The sequence below is a fragment of the Lepisosteus platostomus genome, chromosome 8 (assembly GCF_059453375.1).
Source record: "Lepisosteus platostomus isolate fLepPlt1 chromosome 8, fLepPlt1.hap1, whole genome shotgun sequence".
Classification (NCBI taxonomy): domain Eukaryota; kingdom Metazoa; phylum Chordata; class Actinopteri; order Semionotiformes; family Lepisosteidae; genus Lepisosteus; species Lepisosteus platostomus.
The window spans coordinates 53496868-53521946 of NC_142618.1; the positions used below are offsets into that span (position 1 = coordinate 53496868).

The 25079-nt window shown below is 36.8% G+C and overlaps 1 protein-coding gene across 1 annotated transcript in view; it reads right to left on the minus strand.

The window, feature by feature from the left end:
• kcnq3 (potassium voltage-gated channel, KQT-like subfamily, member 3) overlaps positions 1-22329 on the minus strand; it is an 89537-nt gene extending 67208 nt beyond the window's left edge. Inside the window, exon 1 of the mRNA XM_088643931.1 lies at positions 21202-22329. Coding sequence (XP_088500057.1) covers positions 21202-21518 — 317 coding nt within the window. The 5' untranslated portion in view covers positions 21519-22329. The remainder of the gene's footprint in view (positions 1-21201) is intronic.
• Between the last annotated feature and the right edge of the window lie 2750 nt (positions 22330-25079).

Consider the following 25079-nt stretch of genomic DNA (forward strand, 5'->3'; position numbering starts at 1 on the left):
TAACAAGTGCGGACAAGGTCATAACAAAACACAGGTAATCAAAACGAACGAACGTACAAAGCCGAAGCTAACAACGAACCCGAACCTAACCGAAGTTGAGCTGGAAACTGGCCGAAGCCAGGAGCTAACCGAGTCAACGGTGTAATGATGGACCAATGGCGGGGGGGTGGTACCTGAATACAGGAAGTGGGAAAAAAACAAAACCAAACACGGACACGCACGGGGATGTAACAGTGTTAATGAATCAGCAGTACACACTTCAGGATAAATTCACCTTTGCTGAAAAATCTTAGATAAAATTCTACTCATCGTGTGTCTCCTTACTATGCAATAATAATAAGCTTGCTTTGGAAGTACATTATTGTACATTTCTTATTATTGCCCCTTTTGAACATTATTACTTTTGTTCATTATTTCTATTTGGATTTTTTTTAAACTGCCACTGTCCTATATTTACAGTGGTGGAGTTCCTTAAATTTCCTACATGGATCAGTTTAACACACTGTCTTGTTTTGCTCTTTTTTTTTTTACAAACAAAAAATATGGAAAAAAAAATCAATAACATTAAAATAAATCATAGCTTTTCTTTCTCTTAATAGGAGCAATTAATACCCAACTTTTAATATGATCTTGTTTCAATATGGTGAAAATAGAGTTGAAAGACTACCAACAGATTTTCTACAGAAGGCTTGTATCTTCCTTTCACACTCCACGATCCAATGATTGCACAAATTAAAACTGCTTTGAACATACAGTAAAAGATAATTATTTTCAGCTCCTTACCACAGTTCAGAAACATCCTATAATAACATTTTAACTGTGTCTTCTGGGATCCCATTATATTTGATTTAATGACATTGAGTCCTTCAACTTTCTGAAACATTTACATCTACTGTAAATATACGTTTTTAAAATTTTTATGTCTTGGCATTATGTTGGATAAGCTACTTTTGAAACACTTGCAGAAGTCACTTACAGTAAAGAGTTCTCTCCCTACCGAGAAGCCCTCCATCAAGCTTTGCTTTGTCTACAATTATGGAACTGGAACTGCAAGTAGAAACTATAAAGAGGCTTACAAATATAAATCAGCATATTGATTCTCATCTAATGCTTTATTCCTTTTTCAACACTACCTTCCCCTCCCACCCATTCCTAATACAGTACATTGACAAATGTAACCCCCCCACCTTGGTGGATGAAATGGATTGACAAAAGATGTCACCATTTATTGTGAAAAGAGCTTTCAATTTCAAAGGTGTGCAGAAAATACCATAGCAGACAGCTCAGAGTTTCACCTTTCTGTCTCACGAAGCTAATCTATCAATATGATTTTAAGAGGGTGATTTTAAATTGTTGGGAGCTAAAAATGTGCAGGTATTGGCCAACCTGAAGGCTATCAAGCTGAAAGACAAGCCTGAGTAGAAAAGAAGATCAAATCAGAGAAACCCCAGTTATGGAATCACAGTGCTAATTAGGGATGGCTCCTGTTGACAGAAATCTTATCCTTAGGGGTTCAAGTCTTATTTTCAGTTGTGCAAGTTTCTGAAAGCAGGCAAAGGGTATCAGAATTCAGATTTCATAATACAAAAGCCCCAAGAACATGACGTAATTTTACCAGAGATTAATAAAAAATTAAAATACATTAAATAAATGTGTTCATGTTTCTTTAAGGAAAGAGAGATATGAATTATTCAAAATTATAAACTGTCATTATAAAAATGCATGCCTGTAAGAGTAAAAGTGAATATAACCACACAACAATGTTCCGATATAATTTAAAGCTTACCACTAATCATGTAAACTCCCATTTGGTATTTTGTTTTCCACTTCACTATTAGATAAAATGGATTTTTTTACTGCTGTATTAACATCCAATAAAGCCTAGCAGTATTGTAATTACTTATTTCCTGGACATCCAGTTTAAATTTGTAGTCACAGCAATTAAGTACATCTCCTGTAATTTCATCTGATCTCTTCTCTTCCAGTATGTTAAACCCGCGCCTCCACTGAGATTGGTACAGAAAATGAAAATGGGAAATACTGTGTAATAAGAGTTGTATTAACTAGTTTGGAATAGTTCCTGCACTTGATACTTCAAATTAAAAAAAAGTTTAAAAGTAGAAAGTTTAACTGGAAGCCAGATACGCATCACAGCAGTTTTTACAGTAGCTTATGAAATGCAAGGATAAACATTTACAGCAGCTTTTGCACAATGCTCATTTGTATCTATGCAGATGATTCGAGTGAACTCCGTTATAACCTTCTTCTCCCCAAGCAGAGTTAACATATTTAATGTGTTCTGCTACAATTCGGTACAGCACACCTCGTTTTTTTCTCTTCACCACACATATCCCAGGATCCTGCCTTAAGTTCTGTTCCAGCAAGCCCGTCACGTAGTATTTAAGAACATTTCTATTACTCCATCACACTAGCTTAGTTTTTTCCATAAATGGGGGAAATGCAGCATCAGTTATCAAAAAAAAAATCATGACCACAATAGTCACCACAAAGATATGGCATTACCTGCAATACCAGACCTTGTATGTGATCATTACCAAGTGTTACCTGTATGGAAAGGAGATGTAGCACTTCTAACTCCTGCTAATGAGATGCCTGTGCATGGTTATACTGTACATTGGCCTCTGTGTGAATCTCAAAGTACTGTATTATGTTTTCAGGCCGTAAGCATCCACACTGTGCTATTACCATTTTTAATTTTCATTTAATTTCATATAAATTTTAATCCTTAATGTGGACCTGTGTTGTGTGTGCTACAAACAATGCACAAGCTGACTGGAATGAACACCGTCTGTGCAGATGAACGTGGGAGACTTGTTTTGCTTATGTTGCTTGGCTAGTATTTTTGTTCAATTGACAAAAGTTGCCATACACTGCCAACGAATCGGCCTCCTTTGTCGATTTTGTAAGACTATCTCTCTCTGACAAATCTGTCTCTCCGATTTCACTTGTTTCCAAGGTTACAACCAGCTCCATTACAGTTCGGTGTTTTGTGTACAAGACTGAGGTTTATTTCCACTTCCCTAATTCACAAAACATCTTTATATATATATTAATATATTTTGGAATATCTGTAATTTAAGTGTGTAGCGCAGAAGATATGCAAATTCCATATGTCAATACAATCCAAATCAAATATTAATTTGTATGGTTTTATATCACACAGGATTTTTGTTATAAGATACAATTTGATTTCAACATATTAAGCTTGATTATTAAGTATATGAAAGACTGGGTAATACCAATATTCGTGTTTAAAAAGCATAGATGTACTTTAACTGCAGCTCTAGAAGTACCACATTTGCCTACTTGAACAACACTGTAACCATGGGAACAGATCACATCTCATGTCTGAATCCAAAGGAGTGTCTGATGAAAAAGGATTTTACATGGCAACATACAGTACAGATAAGAGAAAACAAAGGAAAACTTCAAGGAGCACCACAGGTCAATATAAAATGGATGTACCTGACTAGATACTGTACAGTAAATGTATTCAGTTTTTTTATAATAAAGAATGGAAAAAAAGAAAGTGCAATCCGTAGTTATACGCCATACTGTATGCCAAAATTGTGAAATAGGTAAGTGGGAAGGCAAAATGCTATAAAAAGAGATGCATCTTGATGTCCACCAATTTCTTTGTGTTAAATCAGCAAGTACTGCAAGTATTGTACAAGGCAGATCTTACTAAAGCCGTATTTAAACTTACACATTGACCCAGCTGCAAGTCAGTAAGCAAAATGAAATTGTTTTCATACCAGACTTTCTGCCACAGTCACTCAGGAAAGAGCAAGACATGCAGATGTGATCCTCTTCCATTCCTACTGTACTGTACCTGTCAAAGCCATTCTTTTGAAAAACAAGTATTGTGCTGCCTTGGCAGGGGAGTTAGTGCCAGCTTGACAAACAGTGAATCTCTCTCTGATATCATCGCATGGAAAGCATGGACAGTCAACTGCCCATGGGCTGCTGCAAATTATGCACCACCACTTAGGAAATCATGACCTTAGTGTCACGGAACCCGGGGGCTAGCCGTGGAGAGACCAGCAGAGCAGGAAGACCCTATGCGAAGCGGCAGGAACAGAGCAAACACGGAGGTTCAGTCTGGGCTCAAGGTATTGGGCAGAGTCGGAACGAGACATAAGCCCTCAGGTAGCAGACGTGGGGCGACCTGGTGAGGCGAGCCTCTCGACAACCAATCCACATGCCGAGCGAGGAGGAAAGGGAGACCAGGAAATATAAAGCCCCAGAAAACAAGACATACTGGATGAACAAGTAAAGAACACGGAAACTAGGAACAGGACAGAGCAGGAGCGCCCTCTAGATGTAGAGGGTGTAACACATAGGGTACTAGTGATATAACTCAGGTTTCAACTAGTAATGCCTGCATCATACAGCTCAGCCTGAGCTTTAATTGAACCAAGTGTCTCTCACAATGCTTTCAAAAGGATATTTTTTTTAAATACAAAAAGGGAAAATACAACAAACAGGGGTATATACTGTACATACAAATATACAGATGTCTGAACATGACACAACAAGGTAGAAACAAGTGAATGAAACGGGAAAAAAAAGAAAGAAAAAAAACCCAAAACAAAAAAACACCTTTTCCCATAGTACAGAGTTGGGGTTAGGGGTTACATTAAATAAGTTTATATGATACAACATTTTTGTGACCAACTGGCAGGGCTTATTTTTTAATATTTTCAGTGAATTAAGAGTATAGCTTGAATGAGTTAGACAGTTCTTCAAAGCTTATAGGATTCTTTTTTACTCCACACGTGTGTGTGGAATGTAGAATTTTGAAACTAGAGAATAACATTTAAACATAATACGGACTTCTTTGTTTGGATTTGAGACACCGAGAACAATATCTTTAAAAGTTAGATGTACACAAATATTTCTATTATAAAGCCAAGAACAAACAGATCGCCAGAAAGTTGTTGAATGGTGACATGAGGAAAAAAAGTTTTCAGTTGTTTCAATATCTGCTTTGCAGAAGGTGCAGGTGTTACAGTCAAAGTTGAACCATTTTCTCAGAAATTCCTTAAAGGGACTGTACTGTATGTTATTCAGTATTTTAAAATGAATATCCTTGTTTTTTGGTGGCATGGGCAGAGTAATGTATTCGGTTCTAGCGGAGATGAGAGAATCCTCATCTATAGCATTAAAAATGACTTTATCCTTGATGGCTGGGAAGAATCTCTCAGCCGTAAAAGTACAGATGTATTTATTATTGCACTTTTTTCCCCAAGATATTAGAAGTTCCAATTTTGATCTCTGGTAGTAGGGAAATTATATAACTTTGGATAGAGAAGTTTTTTACCAAAGCTAGGAGAGAAGGTGGAATTGCCTCATTAATTTCTTTGAATTGCTTTGGGTTGCATTCAATGTCATATTTTTTAACAAAGTCACCATTTATAAACATCTCCATTAGCTTCGAATACAGTAGATGCACCACTGACCAAATACCTTTATTAAACCAGGATTCATAAAAAATGCTCTTTTTCGTTTGCAGGATGTATCTGTTGTTCCATATATGAGAATTATGAGGGGTGAAGTTATGGTTATATAATAGTTTCCAATATTCCAGTACTTGTTGATGAAAAGCAGATAGTCTTTTTGGGAGCTTGTTTATATCAAAATCACATCTCAACAGGAGGTCTATGCCTCCTAATTCTCCCATTTAGCTCCTAGGAATAGCAAACCAAAAGCTTTCTGTATCCTTTATAAAGGAATGTAAACATTTTATCTTTAGGGTACCATTCATGATATCATATGATATCCATCATATTGGCCCCACCCTCTTCATACATCATTTTATACGTCATTAATCATTTTACCTTTTCTTAGATAATGTGTTTTCTTTTTGTAGAAATGTAGGAGAAATTTAATGTATTTATATTTTTAATTATTGCGGTTGGAATGGAGATTGAAGCTGCTGGGAAGATAAATCTGGAGATACTTTCTATTTTAACCAAAAGAATTCTACCAAATAAGAGATATCTCTTAGCCAGCTATTAAGCCTAGCCTGGGTTTTGGAGATGTTGTTAGCTAGAGAATGTTTAATCCTATCTTCTACCTTTTTATTTATACAAATCCCCAAGTATCTGACATCAGATTTAATTGGTATAGTTCGAATTTCTACAAGTTGGTCAATCATGAATGGTCATTATTTAAAATTTTTAAAAGTTTAAAGATAAACCTGAAGCATTTGAAAATGTCTTTCAACTGCCAATGATACCTGATCTTTATCTTTTAAAAATAATGTTGTATCGCCTGCAATTTGGCTAATAATAATAGGAGTGTCCATGGCATTCAACAGCTTTATGATACTGTTTTTGATTAGGATTGCTAATGTTTCTGTAGCCAATATAAATAATAACAGAGAAATGGGACAACCTTGTCTAGCTCCCCGATTGATGAGGAATCATGGTGACATTCCATTACTAAGAGAAACTGAACTGTTAATGTTATTATATAGTAATTGACTTATTGTAAAAAATTTAGAGCCAAAACCAAAATGTTGTAAGGTTTGAGCAATAAACGGATGTTCCAGTCTGTCAAAAGCCTTGTAGAAATCTAAGAATAATATTTAACCGTCAGCCAATATTAAATTTTAATAATCTGACTCCAACTCCTAATAAGTCCAACACGAAACGTATATTATTACAGCTGTTCCTTTCTTTTATAAATCCTGATTGAGTATCACTTATTAGTTGTGATAATCCATTTTTTAATCTGTTTGTACAGACATGTGAGAACATTGTGTAATCTATATTTAATAATGAGATTGGCCTCCAGTTGTCAATATATTTTATATTTTTACCCATTTTAGGGATTAATGTAATGACACCTTGTCTCATAGTGGTAGACAAAGTATTATTGGATATGTACTCCAAAAAGGTCTGGTATATAAAGTCTCTTAAATTTTTCCAAAAGAACTAATAAAATTCAACAGTTAATCTGTCTGTGCCTGAAGCCTGGCCCTTAGCTAGCCTCTTAAATGCCAGATCAACTTCATCAATTGCTAAATCTGAATCAAACCTAGCTCTGAATTCTGTGGTTATTTTTGGTACTATTGTCTCAATTGTATTAAAAAAGAGCTCAGATAAATTTTCTGAGAACTCGAATTTGTATAGTTTTAAATATGATTTAAATACTTCCATAGAAATTTGTCTGTGGTCAGATATAGTTTCACCATTTATGATTAATTCTTTGAGGCTGTTTTTACTCTGTCTGTCACGTTCTAATTTGAAGAAATAGTTTGTGTTTTTCTCCCTTTCTTCAATCCATTTCGCTCTTGATCTCACAAAGGCCCCTCTTGCTTTTTTAATATAAATATTATCCAACATAGAGACATTTACTTAGGTTCAACTTTTCAATTTCATTTAAACAATTTTTAGTACAGTATGTGTTAATGTCCTTAATCAGAAGGACTTCTTTTTCTCATCGTTTTAGCTAATTGTTTGCTATATTTTATTGAAAATTCTCTCATTTTAAATTTTATATACTCACATTTTCCTGTAAGCATGTCTAGATCTGTGTTATTACATATATTGTTAATTAGTGATTTTATATGTTTATAAAAAGTATCATTATTCAGTAAGTCATTATTAGATTTCCAATATTTCTTGGAGTGGTTTCCATTATTTGCTATTAGACTTAGAGAGAGTGCTGCATGGTCAGTGAGTGGGGCAGCTGAAATTTCTGCACAAGATACAAACTGAAACAGAGAATCAGAGACAAGCCAATAATCAAATCTTGATTTAAGATTAGCATTTGGTTTAAACCATGTGTATTGTTTACTATATGGGTGTATATATCATTCTTTACTCATTTAAGCTACTGTATAGAAACTCTAAGTCACATTTGAAACATCTAATGTTTAACCCTAAACTAATGTTTTAAGAATTTGTTTTGAACACTTTTTAAACAGTAAAATGGTGTGGGATTTTCATGAAAAATTATTCATAATTCCAGATGGTTTTATGACTGCATAGAATGAATTTAAATCATTATTTTGTGTTGTGCATAAAGCTCATTGTGGAAGTTGAAAATTAAGAAGAAGAAAAAACCAGCAAAATTCCTCAATTTAATTTTAAATGGTGTAGTACACTAAAAAATACACTCCTTTGTCTCTGTTGTCTCTGCTTAAATAATCTTGAAGACGGCACTATGCACAATTGTGCGATTTCTTTTCACCCATTATGTTCTACATACCACAGAACAATGCTACTTGCTTTTGTCTGACTTGACCATTTATATGTACTGATGCACATACAAACCTGTATAAAGATACAGCAACCATGCAAAAGATACTCAAACTTGGTCACTTAACACAGATGGTCTATGAATTTAACAATGTTCAATATGTTTCTAACATGGGTAAACAATTATACCATAACAACAATGGACCCTATAGCAGCGTGAAACAAGATTGCAGCTTGGGATTCAGTGGCTACTGTATCATACAGGCATGATGAACTCCCAGGCCAAATAAAATTAAGAATAGGAGACACTTCCTTATGTGTTGTGGGAGTATGGAACAAGTACTCAATACTCAGCCACGTTTTTGAAGTCTTCTTTCAAGAAATGTCTATTAGCTACTAACTACCAAACAGGTTAGATGGGCCAAATGGCTTCCTCTTGTTTTTAACTGTTTGTATGGTCTTAAAAAGAAATATTTAATAATCAAAAGGCAAAAAAAAAACTTAAAACTGATTTTACCATTATTACTGTAGATGGCTATTATGCACAAGCGTTTTTCAGATGTACAGTATTACAATACAGCAGTGACAACAGGGATCAGGGATTTAGAAAGGAGAGTGTAAAAGTGAGGGAACAGGAAAATCATAAGCCCCATTTGAACTGATTTGTATGTTAACAAAAACAACCCACAAGGATATGAAACAATTGCACATTTAAATAAGATTAACGATAAAGATGCATGTTCTATAAAACAAAATACTGTGCTCAAGGACACAGCTCTACTGTATGTTTTTCTGCTTTCTGTGTATGGGAACTGGCATCTTTTATTTTCAGTGGCACAGATTACATTGTGAAACTAACAGTTGGTATAAGAAAAGCACTAGGGATTCTGACATCAAAACTGTACATTTCTACTGTACTTTACCCTCCAATATGCAATAGCATTGGAAAACTATCGAAATTACATAACATTTCCAGCCATCCATAACACCTCTACTGATGGCAATAATGTGCCAAAACCTATACATAACCATGACCACTTTTATTATTGTTGTATTTATTATACAACCAATTTTAATGCTTATTCTCTTATGTATTGTAAAGCTTTTCAATCTGGATCCATTCATTTGAATAAATCCAAAATTCTACAAAGCTTTTTGTAAAGAAGTTCTCTCGACTGAATGTCATCTCTCTGCCACAACAGTCCAACATGCTGCAGCGAATTCTATTCTGTTGTGAATATCATTTGATCTAAAACAGGCCACAGCTGTTTAAGTGCTTTACGGGGACTATAACTGAATGACAGGAGCTGTGGTCTAACGCATGGTTTTATTTTCTACTTTAACTATCACATACATTCAAAAAATAATTCTTAAAAAACAAAATACATCAAAACATTTTGTCAAAAGGTACAGGATGAATACTAGCTCATAGGTAAGATTATCTTCTTTGTCCTACTTGTGGTCATTGAAGTTATCTTCCATGCATTTTATAAATATAAATTTATCTTATTTTTTTATTTTTGTTATATAAAATGGGGTTCTCAATGTGAATGGGTTTAAATGGTTGGCCGAATTGCTTGCCAATGCAATTAAAAAGCTTACTTAAAAATCAATTTAACAACACCGAGCAGCACAGAAATTGAATTAAAAATGTGAGAATAAACCACCCTACAGCCTTTTCCCATTAATTCCAATTGAGGTTCCTTGACAGATACCTGGATATTATACTAGGCATTTAATTCCATTCAAGCCGCACACAGTGGCTCAATGGACCAGATTATTCTGGTTACCAGGCACAAAACAATCAAACCCTTTCGGTATGGGACACCAGTCGATCACAGAGCCTAACTCAAGCAACGCTGGCTACCATTCATACAGAAATCATACTATAGTCTCAAGAGTCTAAGAGATAGCAGTTTTAGGAAAGGAAGATCTTGTTTAACTTGCAAGAGCAACACCAGTAATGAACACAAACGAAGCATATGATAAGGTTATTTTAGATTTTCACAAGGCTTGTGATAAAGTTCTTCATACATTTCAGGTACTAGGCATTCAAGGTAATGCACTGGAATGAGAACTTGTTATGCACAGGAAACAGAGGGTCGAATGCTCAAATTCAGTTCATGTAATAAGTAGAATACCCCAGGGGTCTGTATTAAGACCACCATTCCTGATTCAAAGCAATAAACGATATCTTGGCAAACTATTGAAATGTGAAGATACACAAAAAGAAGAACTACCTACAGTAACTACAGTACTTACTAGAAGCTGCAAATGAAATGCAAAAAGACTACTTCAGTACTGAGCAAATACCAGGCATTTAACTAGGTTGCAAGCAAGTAGGAAAGTGTAGGTTATTGTTGTAAGCAGGTAGGAAAATCAAAATATTCAACTTGTGAGACAGATTAGCTGTTAATATAAATGCATCATTTTGATGTTGTAGACATTGTGTTAAAGCAATAAAAAGGCACAAGCTAGGATAGTTAAATATGTGTAATTTAAATCAAGTGATCCAACTGTATGTAAGAACTGAATGTTGCAGTACTAAGACCTCACTTAGAATAATGCAGAAAAATTTGGTACAATAAACAAACAGGTTTCATAAACCAAATTGACTGCCATAAATTGTGAAATCTTCCATAAACTGACCAACACTCAAAAACTGTCAAACTGGGCCTGTTTAAATTGTTACAACTATACAGTATATTGTACACATAGAGTGTCTTGAAAATGAAATAATCCCATTTCAGTAAAGTCACATTTTGTTGAGTTACTAACAACATATACACATTGACCTGAGCACTTTCATGGGTGAACTAAAATGTCAGTAAAAACTGTCAACATTATGTATAGGATTACTCAATATGTCAAAATGCATAGTTTAGGACCCTGTGCAGACGATATAATCCGGAAGGGACTGGAAAAAGACTACTTAGGAAACACAGCAGGAGCAGGACGGGAAGACAGACAGGGGGGCGTGATGGCTGTGATCTGGTGCTCAGAGGGCGTGGCGCAGGCGAACAAGTCCAGTGGGAGTCCAAAAGGGAAAAACAGGGCGCAATCCAAAGTCCAGGTAGCAAGGAGATCCAATCTGAGACGAGACAAACACGGTTAAAACCCAGAACGGGATCCGGAACAGGGACAGGGAACCAGGAATATAAAAACAGTAACGAGGCCAGGCGCTCCGAGCCCCGGACTCAGCACGTCTGTACGCTGATCGGAAGCCTAAGCCCTCAAGCTGCGGACGCAGGGCGACCTGATGGTAGGCAGGTTCAGGGCGTCCTGTGGTCTGTCATGGCGGGAGTGCCTGCCTTAAATAAAGACGGACAAAACAGGGGGCAGGTGCATGAAATGAACTAAAATACGAAAGGGCCGGAGTGCCCTTAAGAGGAGGGATTACGATTGTGACAAATATATTAATCTTTTTCTATATTATTCTAAACATTCTGTAAAATATGGCTCAAAGAAAATGTATTAAGCAATTCTATTTCAATATTAATCTGAGAAAAAAATTATTTCCGCTAGACAGTGGCATTGGTCCAAGGTGGTTAAAAAACCCTAATTAAAATGTTTTCTGTAGTCAACTATCACTCTACGTGCAATACAGAAAAAGCATTCTGAATACAAAACAGCTTTAAAACCACACCGCCAAATGTAATGCAGAGAAAAACTATGAGCAAAACCGCTACAGGCATTATTGACAAACCCAAGTTCAACGATGGGTCAACATAGTTAGCTATGTTAATGTGGTGATCGGAGAAATAAGCTTTGCTTCAAAAAACATTTCAGCAATAAAATCTTCTGTGATTATCATCCTAAAGCTTTTATTTGGGTTCTTTAATAGTCAAACAAACTGGAAAAAAATATTTAATTAAATGGGTAACATCTATTTAATGCACATGTGCTTTTCTTTTATACAAGAACTACAGTATATATGGCAGTGATAATTAGTGGCCACAGCAACCCATATTTTCCTCAAACACAAGATCCTTTCTTCATACTGTTAAAATTCATTATTAAATCTATTTCACACTTTAACTTGTATGGCTTTCCATCTTTCCCTTGAGTAACCAGGTGATATCTCCGAATACTTGGTTTGACAAAAAACAGTTACAAGATGTAATGAAACAGGTATTAAGAAAGAAATCCATGAAACAATAGTATAGAGAATAAACTAAAAGAAAGCTCCTGCCTGCAGGAATTAACAAATAGTTCAGGATCCTGGCCAACTACTGTAATTGATCTGCCATGGTGTACAGTAAAGACTCCCATGATCACTCCCAGTGCACTCTTATGCCTTCAAACTATACAAACAATCTGGTAGTCCCAACATAATTTTAATCAAAGGTACAGTACAGTACTTACAACATGTTTTTTAATGTAAAGGTAATATTTTTGTGAAAGTTTAAAGATTTTTATTGGAGAACATTTTACACTGGGCAAAAACCAATGTCTCTTGTTCTATCCCCCAGACAGCAATATACTGTAGATCAAACGTCTGAAAGCAAGGGGCTGATTTGATTCACCCTGTTAAAATTTCAAAGAAAGAAGCCCTAGATATAAAGGAATGGACCTAAACCCATACACTAAGAGCCATGAAACAGACAACTAAATTGCTTTCAGTCCTGCCTGGCAGTAAAAAAAGAATGCAGTAAGACATATAAAGTGAGACTTTCATAAATCAATCTGTGAAAACAACCATCTCCTGATGTGCGCACACACTCAACTGTAACATTAATCAGAACCCCAGTCCTGTTTTAGATAATCAAAACTAGGATACTTGGGAAAGAGATAAGTAATTATGTAGGACTGTTGGTAATGAGGTAGGCTGCAAATTTGTCCTCCTTCACAGTTCCCAAAAAAGCCTTTTTGTCACATGCTGTGATAAATTAACATCCACCAGCAGCACATGCAGTCTTTTTATAATCTTAATTTTCTAAATATCTGTGTTTCACAGCAATGCTGTCAGGAAATGTATTCTTAAGCACTCAAGACACAGCAGAAGCCACCTCTCTCACAGGAAGGCTGTCTGGTAAGGAATAGTGCAAATCTGTTACTGACCAATCACATAACCCTACAGTACCTGCTCAGCTGGAAAGTCCAGCTGTGAAGCAAAATTAAACAGGTTAAAGGAAACTCAAAACTGCATTTATAATTAAATCAGTTATTTAAGGTCTACATTAATCTGTAGATTCTCAAGGATGTAAATAAGATACAGTACAGTGTTTAAAAAAAGTTTGTATAGTACTCACTGGACAAACGGAACCAGAAAAGTGTCTTGATTCAAATTTTAATATGCATAACTCCATACATACTGTATATGCAAACATACTGTACATAAAATATGTGTATACATAATATATAAAATACATATTATATAATAAATTTGCATTTTCTTCCATTTTGTGTGTCAGATTAACCAGTAAGGTGTGTAAATATATACTGTATATTATACTCAAGTATGTATTTAGTTATTTTGGTAAGGAAGACGGAAATATTAAAAATGTACTAAAAGGTTCTAAAATGTCAATAGTGATCCATCCAGGGATCATATAGAAGGAATTTGCATATCACATACTTTACAGTATAGGTGAAATTATACTATCAAAAGAAACCTATCAATTATAAGTGGAACAAATTCACAATAATTATACGGAAAACTACTGTATAAAACCTTTCCTGTAGCTGGTGCACTGACATTTTAGTGAATAAACAGACACGGAGAATTTCATTATGCTGGTTAACATTAGTCATGAACAGGACTTATCCACAGTAAGTCTACTGTTAAGAGGTTAGGAGTGTAATTGGAAGACAGTCTTGTGCCAGTTCACTTGTCTCTGATCCCTAGATGTGTCACATTGTCTTAGGTTATCACAAATGTTTAATGGGGCTTAGGTCTGGTTAATATGGCACAATGTTCTTATCTTGCATGTAAACTGTGCTTACACAAGCATCAGAGGATTTGGGTTGTCCTTCTAAAAACTGTTGTCATGACAGGATGAGCCTGCAGAAGGGACAGAAAGTGAGATCCCAGGACTTTTTCAATATAGCACTGTGCAGTCAGGCTGTCATCAATCACTACAAGTGAAGTTCTGCATCAGCTAGGCATTCTAGCACTGTCTATCAGACTTGGACCTCCGCATTGATTGGCCTGCTGTACACAATAATTAATATATCATTTTGCATGTCTGAGACACACTCACCAACTTCCATCAGGATGGTCTATGCAAAACTTTGATTCATTGCTAAATAGGACTTGGCTCCACTGCCAGCGATCCCATCTGAGATGTTGTTCCAATATACTGATGACATCAGTGCATTTGGTTCCTTCTGTTTTAATTTGGTCTTGTATTTTCACTGTCAACCAGCAGGTAGATGGTAGATGATATTCAACAGGTTAAAGTACAGTACTTTAACATTGCCTTTACCAAATCAACTCGCTCACTTAAAGAGGTGATTTGGGGCGCATGCAAAATTCAAAGTTACCCCAGTGTCATAAATGATCCTTTTAATTACAAAATTATCCTTTTTATTTATATTCAAAATCTGTGTACATTATATTACTAAAAACATACATGCATAGAGTGAAACATTTCTTTGGATGATCAGTGTATTTATAAAATTAGAAAAGAAAAAGAAAGCACAATTTCTCAGATTTTCAAGTATATTGTGGTGACACATATGCTGCACTTGATGAGTGCTGTTTTTTCCTTTCCTGCATTTCACCCTTTACAGTATTTTGAAAATGCCCTTCCCCCCCCCAAAGCCTTATGAATTTTATTTCAGAAATCAGGTATTTCTGTTCAATTGACAGTGTTTTGACTTCTCATCAACACCATATAGTGTACAATTGATAACCAGATGATACACTTGATCCCATGGAGAAGTCAGCAGTTTCTTTATTCCAGGTCTTATTGTGTTTCCCCATCCCCCCTGCCCATTACTGCTCAGTTTACTTACAGCAAAAGTGATCGGGGTTTTTCCTTACGTTGGCAGATCTTCTTTCCTCTTCCTGTAAAAGCATCCTCCTCTGGGTGTGAGGCTCTTCCCTAAACCCTTCTCTATTCCTGCCATATTGATCTCTTGGCTTTCCACAGAAGAGAGGAGGATGGAGAATATCTCTATATGTTGCTTAGCAGTACAAGGACCAGCAATTAAGGATCAAGAAGGTCCAAGAGAACAGGGCACTTAACCCACTGACCTCAGTCACCCCTTAAAAGCCCACTACAACAACTCTAAGCCCCTCTTACCAGACCAACGAACTAGCAGTGATCGATTCCAACAATCCTCTCAAATTTCTAATTGGTGAGTCAGCAGTTTCCTCTCTATCACCTTACAATCTGTTTAATATTAATATATTGTTTTAATGATTCAAAATGATGCTGTGTCCAGAAAAGGAACATCTTCTTCTGTTCCAAATCAACAAAAACGTATATTTCCACGAATGTTGAAATCGACAGGCATATGTTCATAGAAATTATTAAGGAAATGCAAGGAATTATTAAGGGAGAGTTTCACTTGTGTTTTATGCAAATAGACATATGTGATTATACATCTATGTTCCATATGATTATGAATATGTCCTGGTCAGAACTAGGATAGATATAACCACAGCTTTACTATCCTTTCGTCCTTCAGAAAATCTTGCCTAGAGGGGAACTTTCATTCTGACGGTGAGGACCGACCTCCCATCTCATGTCAGCCTACGCAAAAACCCACTGTATTTTCTCAGAAACCGCTTCTCTGTCAAACCAGACTGGGGTGACTCATTCCATTCCTGCCATGTTTAACATTTCTTAAAGAAACTTGGAAAAAACACTAAAATGCAGCATATACCAATAATAATAAGTGATTCATTCTAAATCAATCAACATATTTGACTGTCAAATAATGTGACAGAAAGAGATGCCTGTAATAACTAGAGCTTGTTCTTTTTTTGTACTCTCTATGCGATTACAGGTGCACGATAAGAAAGTTGGGCTTATGAGCACCCACATGCAAAGGTGATGAGTGAACATAAAAAGTCATTTAAGTTGTGCTCATTTTAATTATACTGAAATAATGACACAGTTCATTCAAAGAGAGCACAAAAGCACCCTGGAAATATTACTGTTGGGAATGTAAATACTGTATGTGATGTTACGAAAGCAGAAAGGTTCCATCCAACCTCAGTCACTAGACTTTAGTAGATAAGAAGTGCTTGTGATTAACTGACACCTGACCAACAGTAGGGAATTTAGAAAAAACAGAAGTACCAGATCCAGAGAGACCCAACGTACAAAAACCTCAAACTACAGATCTAATTAAGCGTTGTCCAATTTTGCATTCAGTACAAAGAATAATCTACAAAACTGAATGTGAAGGGATGAAAAATTGATGATTAAATTTTCAATAGTGCCCAATTTTCCCTGTGGGAGGGTATCAGAACATTGCTGATATAGATGATTTTTTAAACAGTGGAGTGGGCACACAGGAAAATCAGGGACTCAAGCATTTTCCCTTTGCTAAAGAATAATGCAGTGTTTACTTTGTAAAACAATACAGTGTGGTTGTTTTCTGTGTATTATTGTTGTATCAAATGAGAAAAAGAGGTTTACTTCAGCTGTATCAGGCTCTGCCCCTCAGGAAGCACAATTTCAGCACCATGGAGAGCAGATGTTCCTAATGTGTGTCCTGAAGCACACAGGTGGAAAATGGCTAAGAATGTTCTCTACCTGCACTCAATTCTCCAAAAAGGGTAGACCTGAAGAGTGCAGTACCACCCCTATATCCAACAGGCAGAATTAAATGCCATCAATTATTCAAAGAAAACATGTAAATTAACCTCTCAAACATACCCCCCTACACATTTAGTAGAGCATTTCCCTGGTGTTTTCTCCGATTACTGCAAGGCCTAGAACAGTGTAAGCTACAGTGGCATGACATCATTTTCTTTTCCCCAGTGTGCATAATCACTACACAATTAACAAAACAGTTTACAAAGCAAAATAGCAGATAATTAAGAAAATGTGCAACTTCGATGATACAGTTAAGCAAGGGGCAGATAAAAATCAAGTGAGACAGAGGAATAAAAGATGGTTCCTGCTTATCTGTTCCATTAGTTCAGAACAAAACCTGGGGAATCAGACGTAAACAAGTACAGTATGTAAAACTAGCCACTAGATATAGACACACATAGACATAGTACCTGGTTGTTGCCTTCATTGAACACCTAAATATGCGCAGAGGCAGACAGGATAAAATAGAGATTATGTGACCCTGAGGTTGCTTTATTATCAGCTATCCCAGTCAATCTCCCTCTTAAGGTGCTGGAAAAACAGTTTTTATACAATGAGGGGAATGCACACCAACATTATTCCTGGATGAAGACAGCTGCTTACTAGCAGTTTAAAGCTGTGAGGCTAACATAAAAAGTACTTCTTTGCTACTGATCATTCCCTTGATCTAATGGGACCACTGATGTGCAGTTCAATTAGTCCCCAAATGCATGTTTAACATTTGGTTTCAGCTTTAACGTGTCAGGAAAAGTACATAACCTCTCAATAAAAAAAAAGTTTGAAATATTCTTCAAGCAGCTTTCCTTTCAACCACAAATATGCACAGACATAATGATCACCTTATTACAAAAATTATTTTGTATTTATTTATTGTAGCTTTTTTAGTTGTCTTACTGCAAAAATAACTGTTCCAGAACTACTGTACATAGTTATTTTTTCTACACGTATGCATCAGCTGTCACTGTCACGATCGTCATCCCTCCTCTAGAGGGCGCTCCGACCCTTTTGTATTTTAGTTTCATTATTACATTCACCTGCCCCTTTTTCCCCCCATGTATTATTTAAACCCTGTGCCTCCGAAGCTCTGCACTCAGCTTTGGAAGGTGGACGCCCGGAAGCCCGCCTACCAGCGAGTCCAGGAGATACCCGACGGCACAGGCTTCACCCCGGCACCCTGACCATCTGAGTCCGGGGTTCGGAACGCCTGGCTCCGTTATGATTTTAACTTCTGTGTTCCTGGTTCCATGTTCCCCGTTCCTCGTCTTTGTCTCGGATGGACCTCTCAGCTATTGGATTTTGGACTGCGCCCTGATTTCCCCTTTGGACTGTTTCAGACACGTACGCCTTCGCCACGCCCCCTGAGCACCAGATCACTGCCGTTACTGCCCCCATCTGTATTCCCATCCAGATCCAGCTGTGTTTTCCTTGTTGTCCTTCTCCAGTCACTGCCAGATTATACTGTCCACATAGGGTGAGCAAGAAATTGGACAGGTTGTCCCTTGCTGACAGTTCACAGCAGGAGTTTCTTACCCAAACAAATCTATGTGCCCCTGACAACTTCAAACACCATACAAAAGCATGACACAAATGACCAATGCCTAGAAACAGCACAATGATCCATGCCATATACTGTAAAAAAATCTGTCAGATACACAGAAACACATACTGTACATGTGTGAAAAACAAATATACAGTACATGACCTGTAAATGCAAAACGTGACTAAAAGAACTAAACATAAAACTGAATTGATATTCAAGGAATGGGTACTATTTCCCACATTTATGCAATTGTTCAAGTGTAGTTTTAATATGCTTTCACTGGAAATATCACTTAAGGTTTGAATTCTCTTAAGAAATCATTTGTCTCCTCACCCTGGAATTTAAACTAAAAAGAATGCACCCTGTTGAGAAAAAAGAATCTCCATCCCTCGGAAGAATCAAGATGCTATCCTAATTTGAGAAACATTGTGACTGGTCCAGAATCCTGTCAAAACAAAGTATGAAATGAAAAATTCATGATCAAGGATTCTGTGACAGCAACTAAATCTTCTGATTGATTTAACAGCAAGCTTCTGATAAAACCTTTCTGCTGCTCTCTACATTGACTAAAGCAATATGTGGTACACAGCATTATGGATGAGGACATATCAGATGATTAGTTGGTATGCCATCAAACTGAAGACAAGGATAAAGTTTTCACCCCCTGAGGTGATATTATTTTCAGAACTCTACAGAACAGTCCTGTTGCTTGATGTGCTTCATTTTCAGGAAAGTCTAATTCATAATTAACTGTCAGCATGACAAACTCCCCCTGTGTTTCATAATAAATTTTATCATGCAAAAACAACAGTACCTCTCCATCTGATCCATAGGAGGTTTCAAAGGCTGCTGACATTGCATACGTTGTACTGTTAAAGTAGAAAATTAAATTACATGTTTGCCTTTTTTCTGTCAATACACATGTACTAAGAAGAAAGCAACTAGCTTGAAATATGGATTATGAGCTAGCAGACTGTGAATCCAAGTCTCATCCAAGAGTCTTATCTCTCCCCATGCATCAGAACAAACAAATAACTTATTAGTGCTTTTGTAGATGACATTTAATTTTTCTTAATAAAGTCACAGTTCACTAGGAATAACAACACAGCAATGCAGCAATGCTAACCAATGTGCCACTGTGCAGCCCTCATACTTTAATTTTAATATAACAGTGAACATGTTAAGCCCATTAACTATCCACACACACAGTAATTCACTACTGCAGGCTTTGATAAACCTTTCGCTTCTAATGTTAATCATATTTATTATTTCTCTTGAAATACACACACAAAAAAAGACCCCTGTAATCAAGTAAGCTTACAGCTTCTAAGACGAGCTTCTTAGGTAATGAAGTCCATCACCAACTTTGGATAACTAACAACTTTCTGTTCTGTTTTGTCAGTGGAAAATACATGTCCTGAAGGGTGTGGCTGCAGCATATTTAAAACGCGTACTGCCTAAATAAAGAATCTGTTAAGTGTTCCTCTTAACAACAAAGAAACCACAAGGGATGGAAACAAAAACCAAGATTCTTGAGGATCTACTAAGAACAGGTACCTCTCTGGTGCATCTATATTTTAACACTGCTCTTCTCCAAACATACAGTATCTAAAACATTTTTCATGTGTATTCTGAAATAAAGTCATAGTTTTAACCAGCCACTGAGTGTCCTACTAGTATACAAATAGGTTCAAAATATTCATTTTGAGTTTTAAGGACCAAAGAGAAATAGGAAAACCTATAACACTGACTTGACAATTGAATAAATCTTAACATTTTTAAGGAAAATGTAACCCAAATGTAGTGTACGTACTATACTAAAAACACTAATGTATAATTACAACTAATGTATGAGGTTTTGCGTTCCTTTAAGAGACCTTTATTTTTACTATTGTGTGTTAATGGATACAATTTACTGTTCGAATATCCTACAGAACAATATCAGGGAAGCTTATGAGATTGAACAATTTAAAGAACAAGTCAAAAACAACATTTTATCACCAATTTCGGACTTAGATTTATTCTTAGTTTCCTTCCTCCCATCAACTTTATCACCTAATTACTCAAACCGTTTCCAGTTAATTCAAAGATACCACGTATAAAGAATGAAAGTGTATCTTGTATCTCTTTTCCTTTGTAGGATTCTATAGTTAAAAAATGTGTAGACAGTACTGTGTTAAAATGTTTTCAGCATAGAGTTCAGTAAATTCATAGAACCGAAAGGTCTAATGCATTTAGTTATCATTGATCTAAATATGTTAATAATACAATACTACTAGTAGTATTGTATTATACTACTAGTATAAATTAGAGCATGTTTTGCACCGGAAATTTTAAAGTTAATCCAGTAAAGGTTCTTCAAGTGCAATACTGTGTGTGAGAATTCAGGTTTTTTAAAGTTAAGTTCTACTGAGTTTCAAAATAAAAACAATTGCAAAGTAAATCTTTAAACATGACAGAAAATAGTGAAATAAACGGACATTCTCTTAAGCACTTCCGTGATTTGGAGTGAAACAGTATAAACATATATTGCAATTAAGGGACAGTACTGTGCATACACATCATCCATTGAAATTCAGTCTACATCCTAAAAGCAAGAGCCCAATTTCTTGCATGCGAGACGGGCTGGGATGAAAGGTGAGATGTCACTTACACAAACGCGTGGTAGAGCAGAGCCCATCCTCTGGGTCTTTCGAGTGCGTCGTATATCAAGTTCTGAGTTCTTCGGTACCTGATGTTATTCCGCTTTACCGGTCTCGTGTACCCCAGGGGAGTTTTGGCTAGAAGTCCAATTCCCTGTGATCCCCTTTTGAAATCGTCTCGGCTTGGACCCACCAGCAAAAGAGCTCCATCTTTATCAGCCCCAGCCCCCAAGCCCAAAGTGCCTTGATCCAAGTCTCCGGGCAAGCCGGCCTTTTTGTCTCTCTGTTCCACCGAAGCATTACCAACATTCCTGGACTTGATCCCCATTTTCTCTAGTGATCCTCAGCGCCACGCTTGTTAAAATTTGGGATGAGCCACATGCCATGATCTGGGCAATAGATCACATTACCTTTAGCTATAGGTCATTTAAGGATCGGGTCTCGCTAAGAAGGGAGGCGCTCCTCAGTCTGGCTGAATTGAAAACATTGCTAGATTTCAGATAGTCACTGAAACATGAGGATCCTGCAGACTTAATAGTTTTTTTTCCAAAATACACCGCTCACCCAAACCTGCCTGTACTGTACGGAATGGCGAGAGATTTTTATCCGTCGTGTATGCACTAGAAAACGAGGTTTAAATAAATCACATATTTTGAAACATACTGTATAATACCTATCTAAACGTTAGACAAGCTACCGTGTGCTTACCTATTGTGTGTATTACTAATTTGCTCTCACTGCAAAGCCTTGATATTTCTATAGCAACAAACCTCATCTTGAAAAAAAAAATCCCCAGGAGACAAGTAACAGCGTTTAACATTCGTACAGAATGAATCCAAAACGTTTTCACAGATTTCACCCAATCAGGCAGGCAAAAGACCCACGACTACTCAAATCTTATCTCTGTTGGACAAAGAAGCGTTTCAAATCGGAGCGACGTTGTTGGAGCATGATTATTGAAATCGTTCCTGCATCCTCTGCCCAGATGTTGGCTGTAATAAAAGCTACTGTAGGGTGTGGATGAAGCTAGGATAAACTAGACGATGCTGCAATACAAGCTCCACTCTGGAGCAGACTATTGCTAACGCTAGGGAAACAGTGAGAGAGTGAAGACACGTGATACCTCTCCGCGTATGCATCTCCAACCCCACTGCTGTGAATTTAAGTGTGATCGTGTAGGTATGCAATCCAATCCGGTAAAACAGCCACTAATCCCTCCTCTTCTGGAGTAAAAATGCCTTTATTATGAAACGATTTAACACAGCAACGGTTAAATACGTTTACTGCGGCATACTATAGTACTGTATAATCAAAGAGAAAAACAACAGTGAAATCATAGTAAAAGCACGGAGACCCACGATGCAAAGTGTACGAGTGGGAATATTTTGAAAACGCCTTTTAGATTCACCGTGGCTTCATACGGGAAAGTAAGAACATCCATATTGACCAAAAATCTTTTGTAGTTTCAAACAAATAGTAGTACACAACAATTAAACTCGTTAAATGCGATTTACTTTATACATCTGAATGTTTACAGTACGTTAGGTTTTCAAAACTGTGTAACTAATACGAAATATAGTGCTACTGTAATATAACATGTTGGTGATTATGAATTAAAATTAAGATCTCCCCAGTACATTATTCTCCCCAGTCAAAATATTGCTATAAATAATTTATTATATAAGAAAATGCTTTGTACAGTATGACCAATTTCTTTGTTTTCCATTTTGACTTCAGATTATGGACTTAAATTACACAGCTCTTCATTAGTGCCTAATTACCCAACAACGAACACCTGACCAACAAGAGACATCTGTTAGGCAATGGTTCCCAGTATTTTGCAATTGCAGGAACTCTTTTTTGTTTTACAAGATATTTAATATCTTTTCCTAAAAGCCAGGTCATTGCTTAGTGAGGACAGTACAAAAAAAACAAACAAATCTAACAGACTAGCCACAAGAGGCTGACATACATTACAGTAGGACAGGCAATGCATTACAAAAGCCCATGTGTCAAATCTTCAAGCAAAGCAATCTATCCGTCTTATTGTGTGCTTAAGTGCAAAGTGATCCACACTGGTAGCAGCAACACACATTTCACACAGGTGATTTGGACCGGCTTACAGTATGGAGACAGCTCTGGTTCCTTCTCAAGACACAGACACTAAAACACAGTAAAAAAAACAGTAAAAAAGCAAACATGATGCTTGTGTAATTACCATAGCTTGTGTATATACTGTACTGTACAGCAGCAGAAAATGTGGAAATTAAATCCAGTTATATGTAAGGTTTACTATGCACTGGTAAGAACTCACTCACAGAACTCACTGAACTCTCAATATTGTGTTCAGTTTTGGTCATTATACCATAACAGGTATTATAGATTTATTATGCATTATTATTATAAGATTTATCTATTCTATATATTATAGAAAGACATGAAAGAAGAACAACATGAATGATTCCTGGTCTCAGGTGACCCATTCTGCATGGATAACTCTTAATTTTCATACTCCTGTTTTTCATGGTTTTGACTTTCTCTGACAGCTAGAAGGGAGATGGACACCCGGAATCCCACCTACCAGCGGGTCCAGGAGAGACCCGACAGCATCGGCTTCACCACGGCGTCCTGACCGTCTGAGTCCGGGGCTCAGAGAGCACCTGGCCTCGTTACCCTGGTTTTTATTCCCTGTTCCTGTTCCAGATCCCGTTCCGGATTTTAACCTTGTTTGTCTCGGATGGAACTCCCGGTTCCTGGACTCTGGACTGCGTCCCAGATTTCCCCCTTGAACTGTCTGGATCAGTTTGCCTGCGCCACACCCCCTGAGCAACTGATCACCATCGTCACGCCCCCCTGTCTGTCACCCCGTCCTGATCCTTTACGTCCCTTCCCTGTTGTCCTTCTCCACTTACAGTACTTCTGCTTAGGGTCCTGAACTACGCTTCACTGGAGCTTGAACCGGCTCCCATTACAGGACCCATTTCTTTCACCAGTTTCACCAAGCGCAGCCCACCTGGGTGATGTGTGGTGGCCATGATGTGCCAGCAGCCCCACTCCACAGCAGGTCAAATAAAGAAGTGAGAAACTGCTGCACCAATTGTTATTCAGTTGTAGATCATGCAAATCCTGCATGGGATTAAGCCAGAACACTGCATTTACACCTAACTCTTTCAAACATTAGATCATTAATTACCAAGCAGTCAGTATTTTAATGGTGAGCTTCTCTAAAACTCCAGGGTGTTACATCGATCTGAGCCTTTTTTCTAGTGAGTAAAAATGAACTATTTTTTCACGTGATATTTTTAATAATTCTATCAGTGATTTAACGTGCAGTCCTGTATCGTACTGTCCTCTATATAGTCATTCGTGTTGAATATATAAGAGACAACACAGTTTATCTGTTTTATTCAACATTGGAAAAAAGCAAATACAGAAATGCAAATTGCATCAGGACAGGACAGATTTTTGCTCCAGACCCTGATCTTCAGTATTGTGGTGTAGATAACAGATAGAACAAATATGAAACCATCTTTAGAAAATAATCAGACTTAGAACATATCTATTGGAGTTGAATTTTTGATTGAGTATTTAAATGAGGTGAAAGTCATAGGGCAGTGAACTATGAAACCCGCACTGAAGGAGTGAATGAGTTTTCCAATCTTTAACATCTGTGGTAAACATAAGGATCTAAATGACTCAGGAACAAATTGACTGGGTGTACCAAAGATGTCTGGCAATGAACTTGTCCATTAAGTCAGCCTTTTTACTGACTAGCTTGAATGAGGAAAAGGGGTCAAGTATGAATGACTAGCTTAGGTAAGCCATTTCTGTAGACATTATGAAACTGATGACATTTTCTACATGTTTTTTATATTATTATATGTTTTAA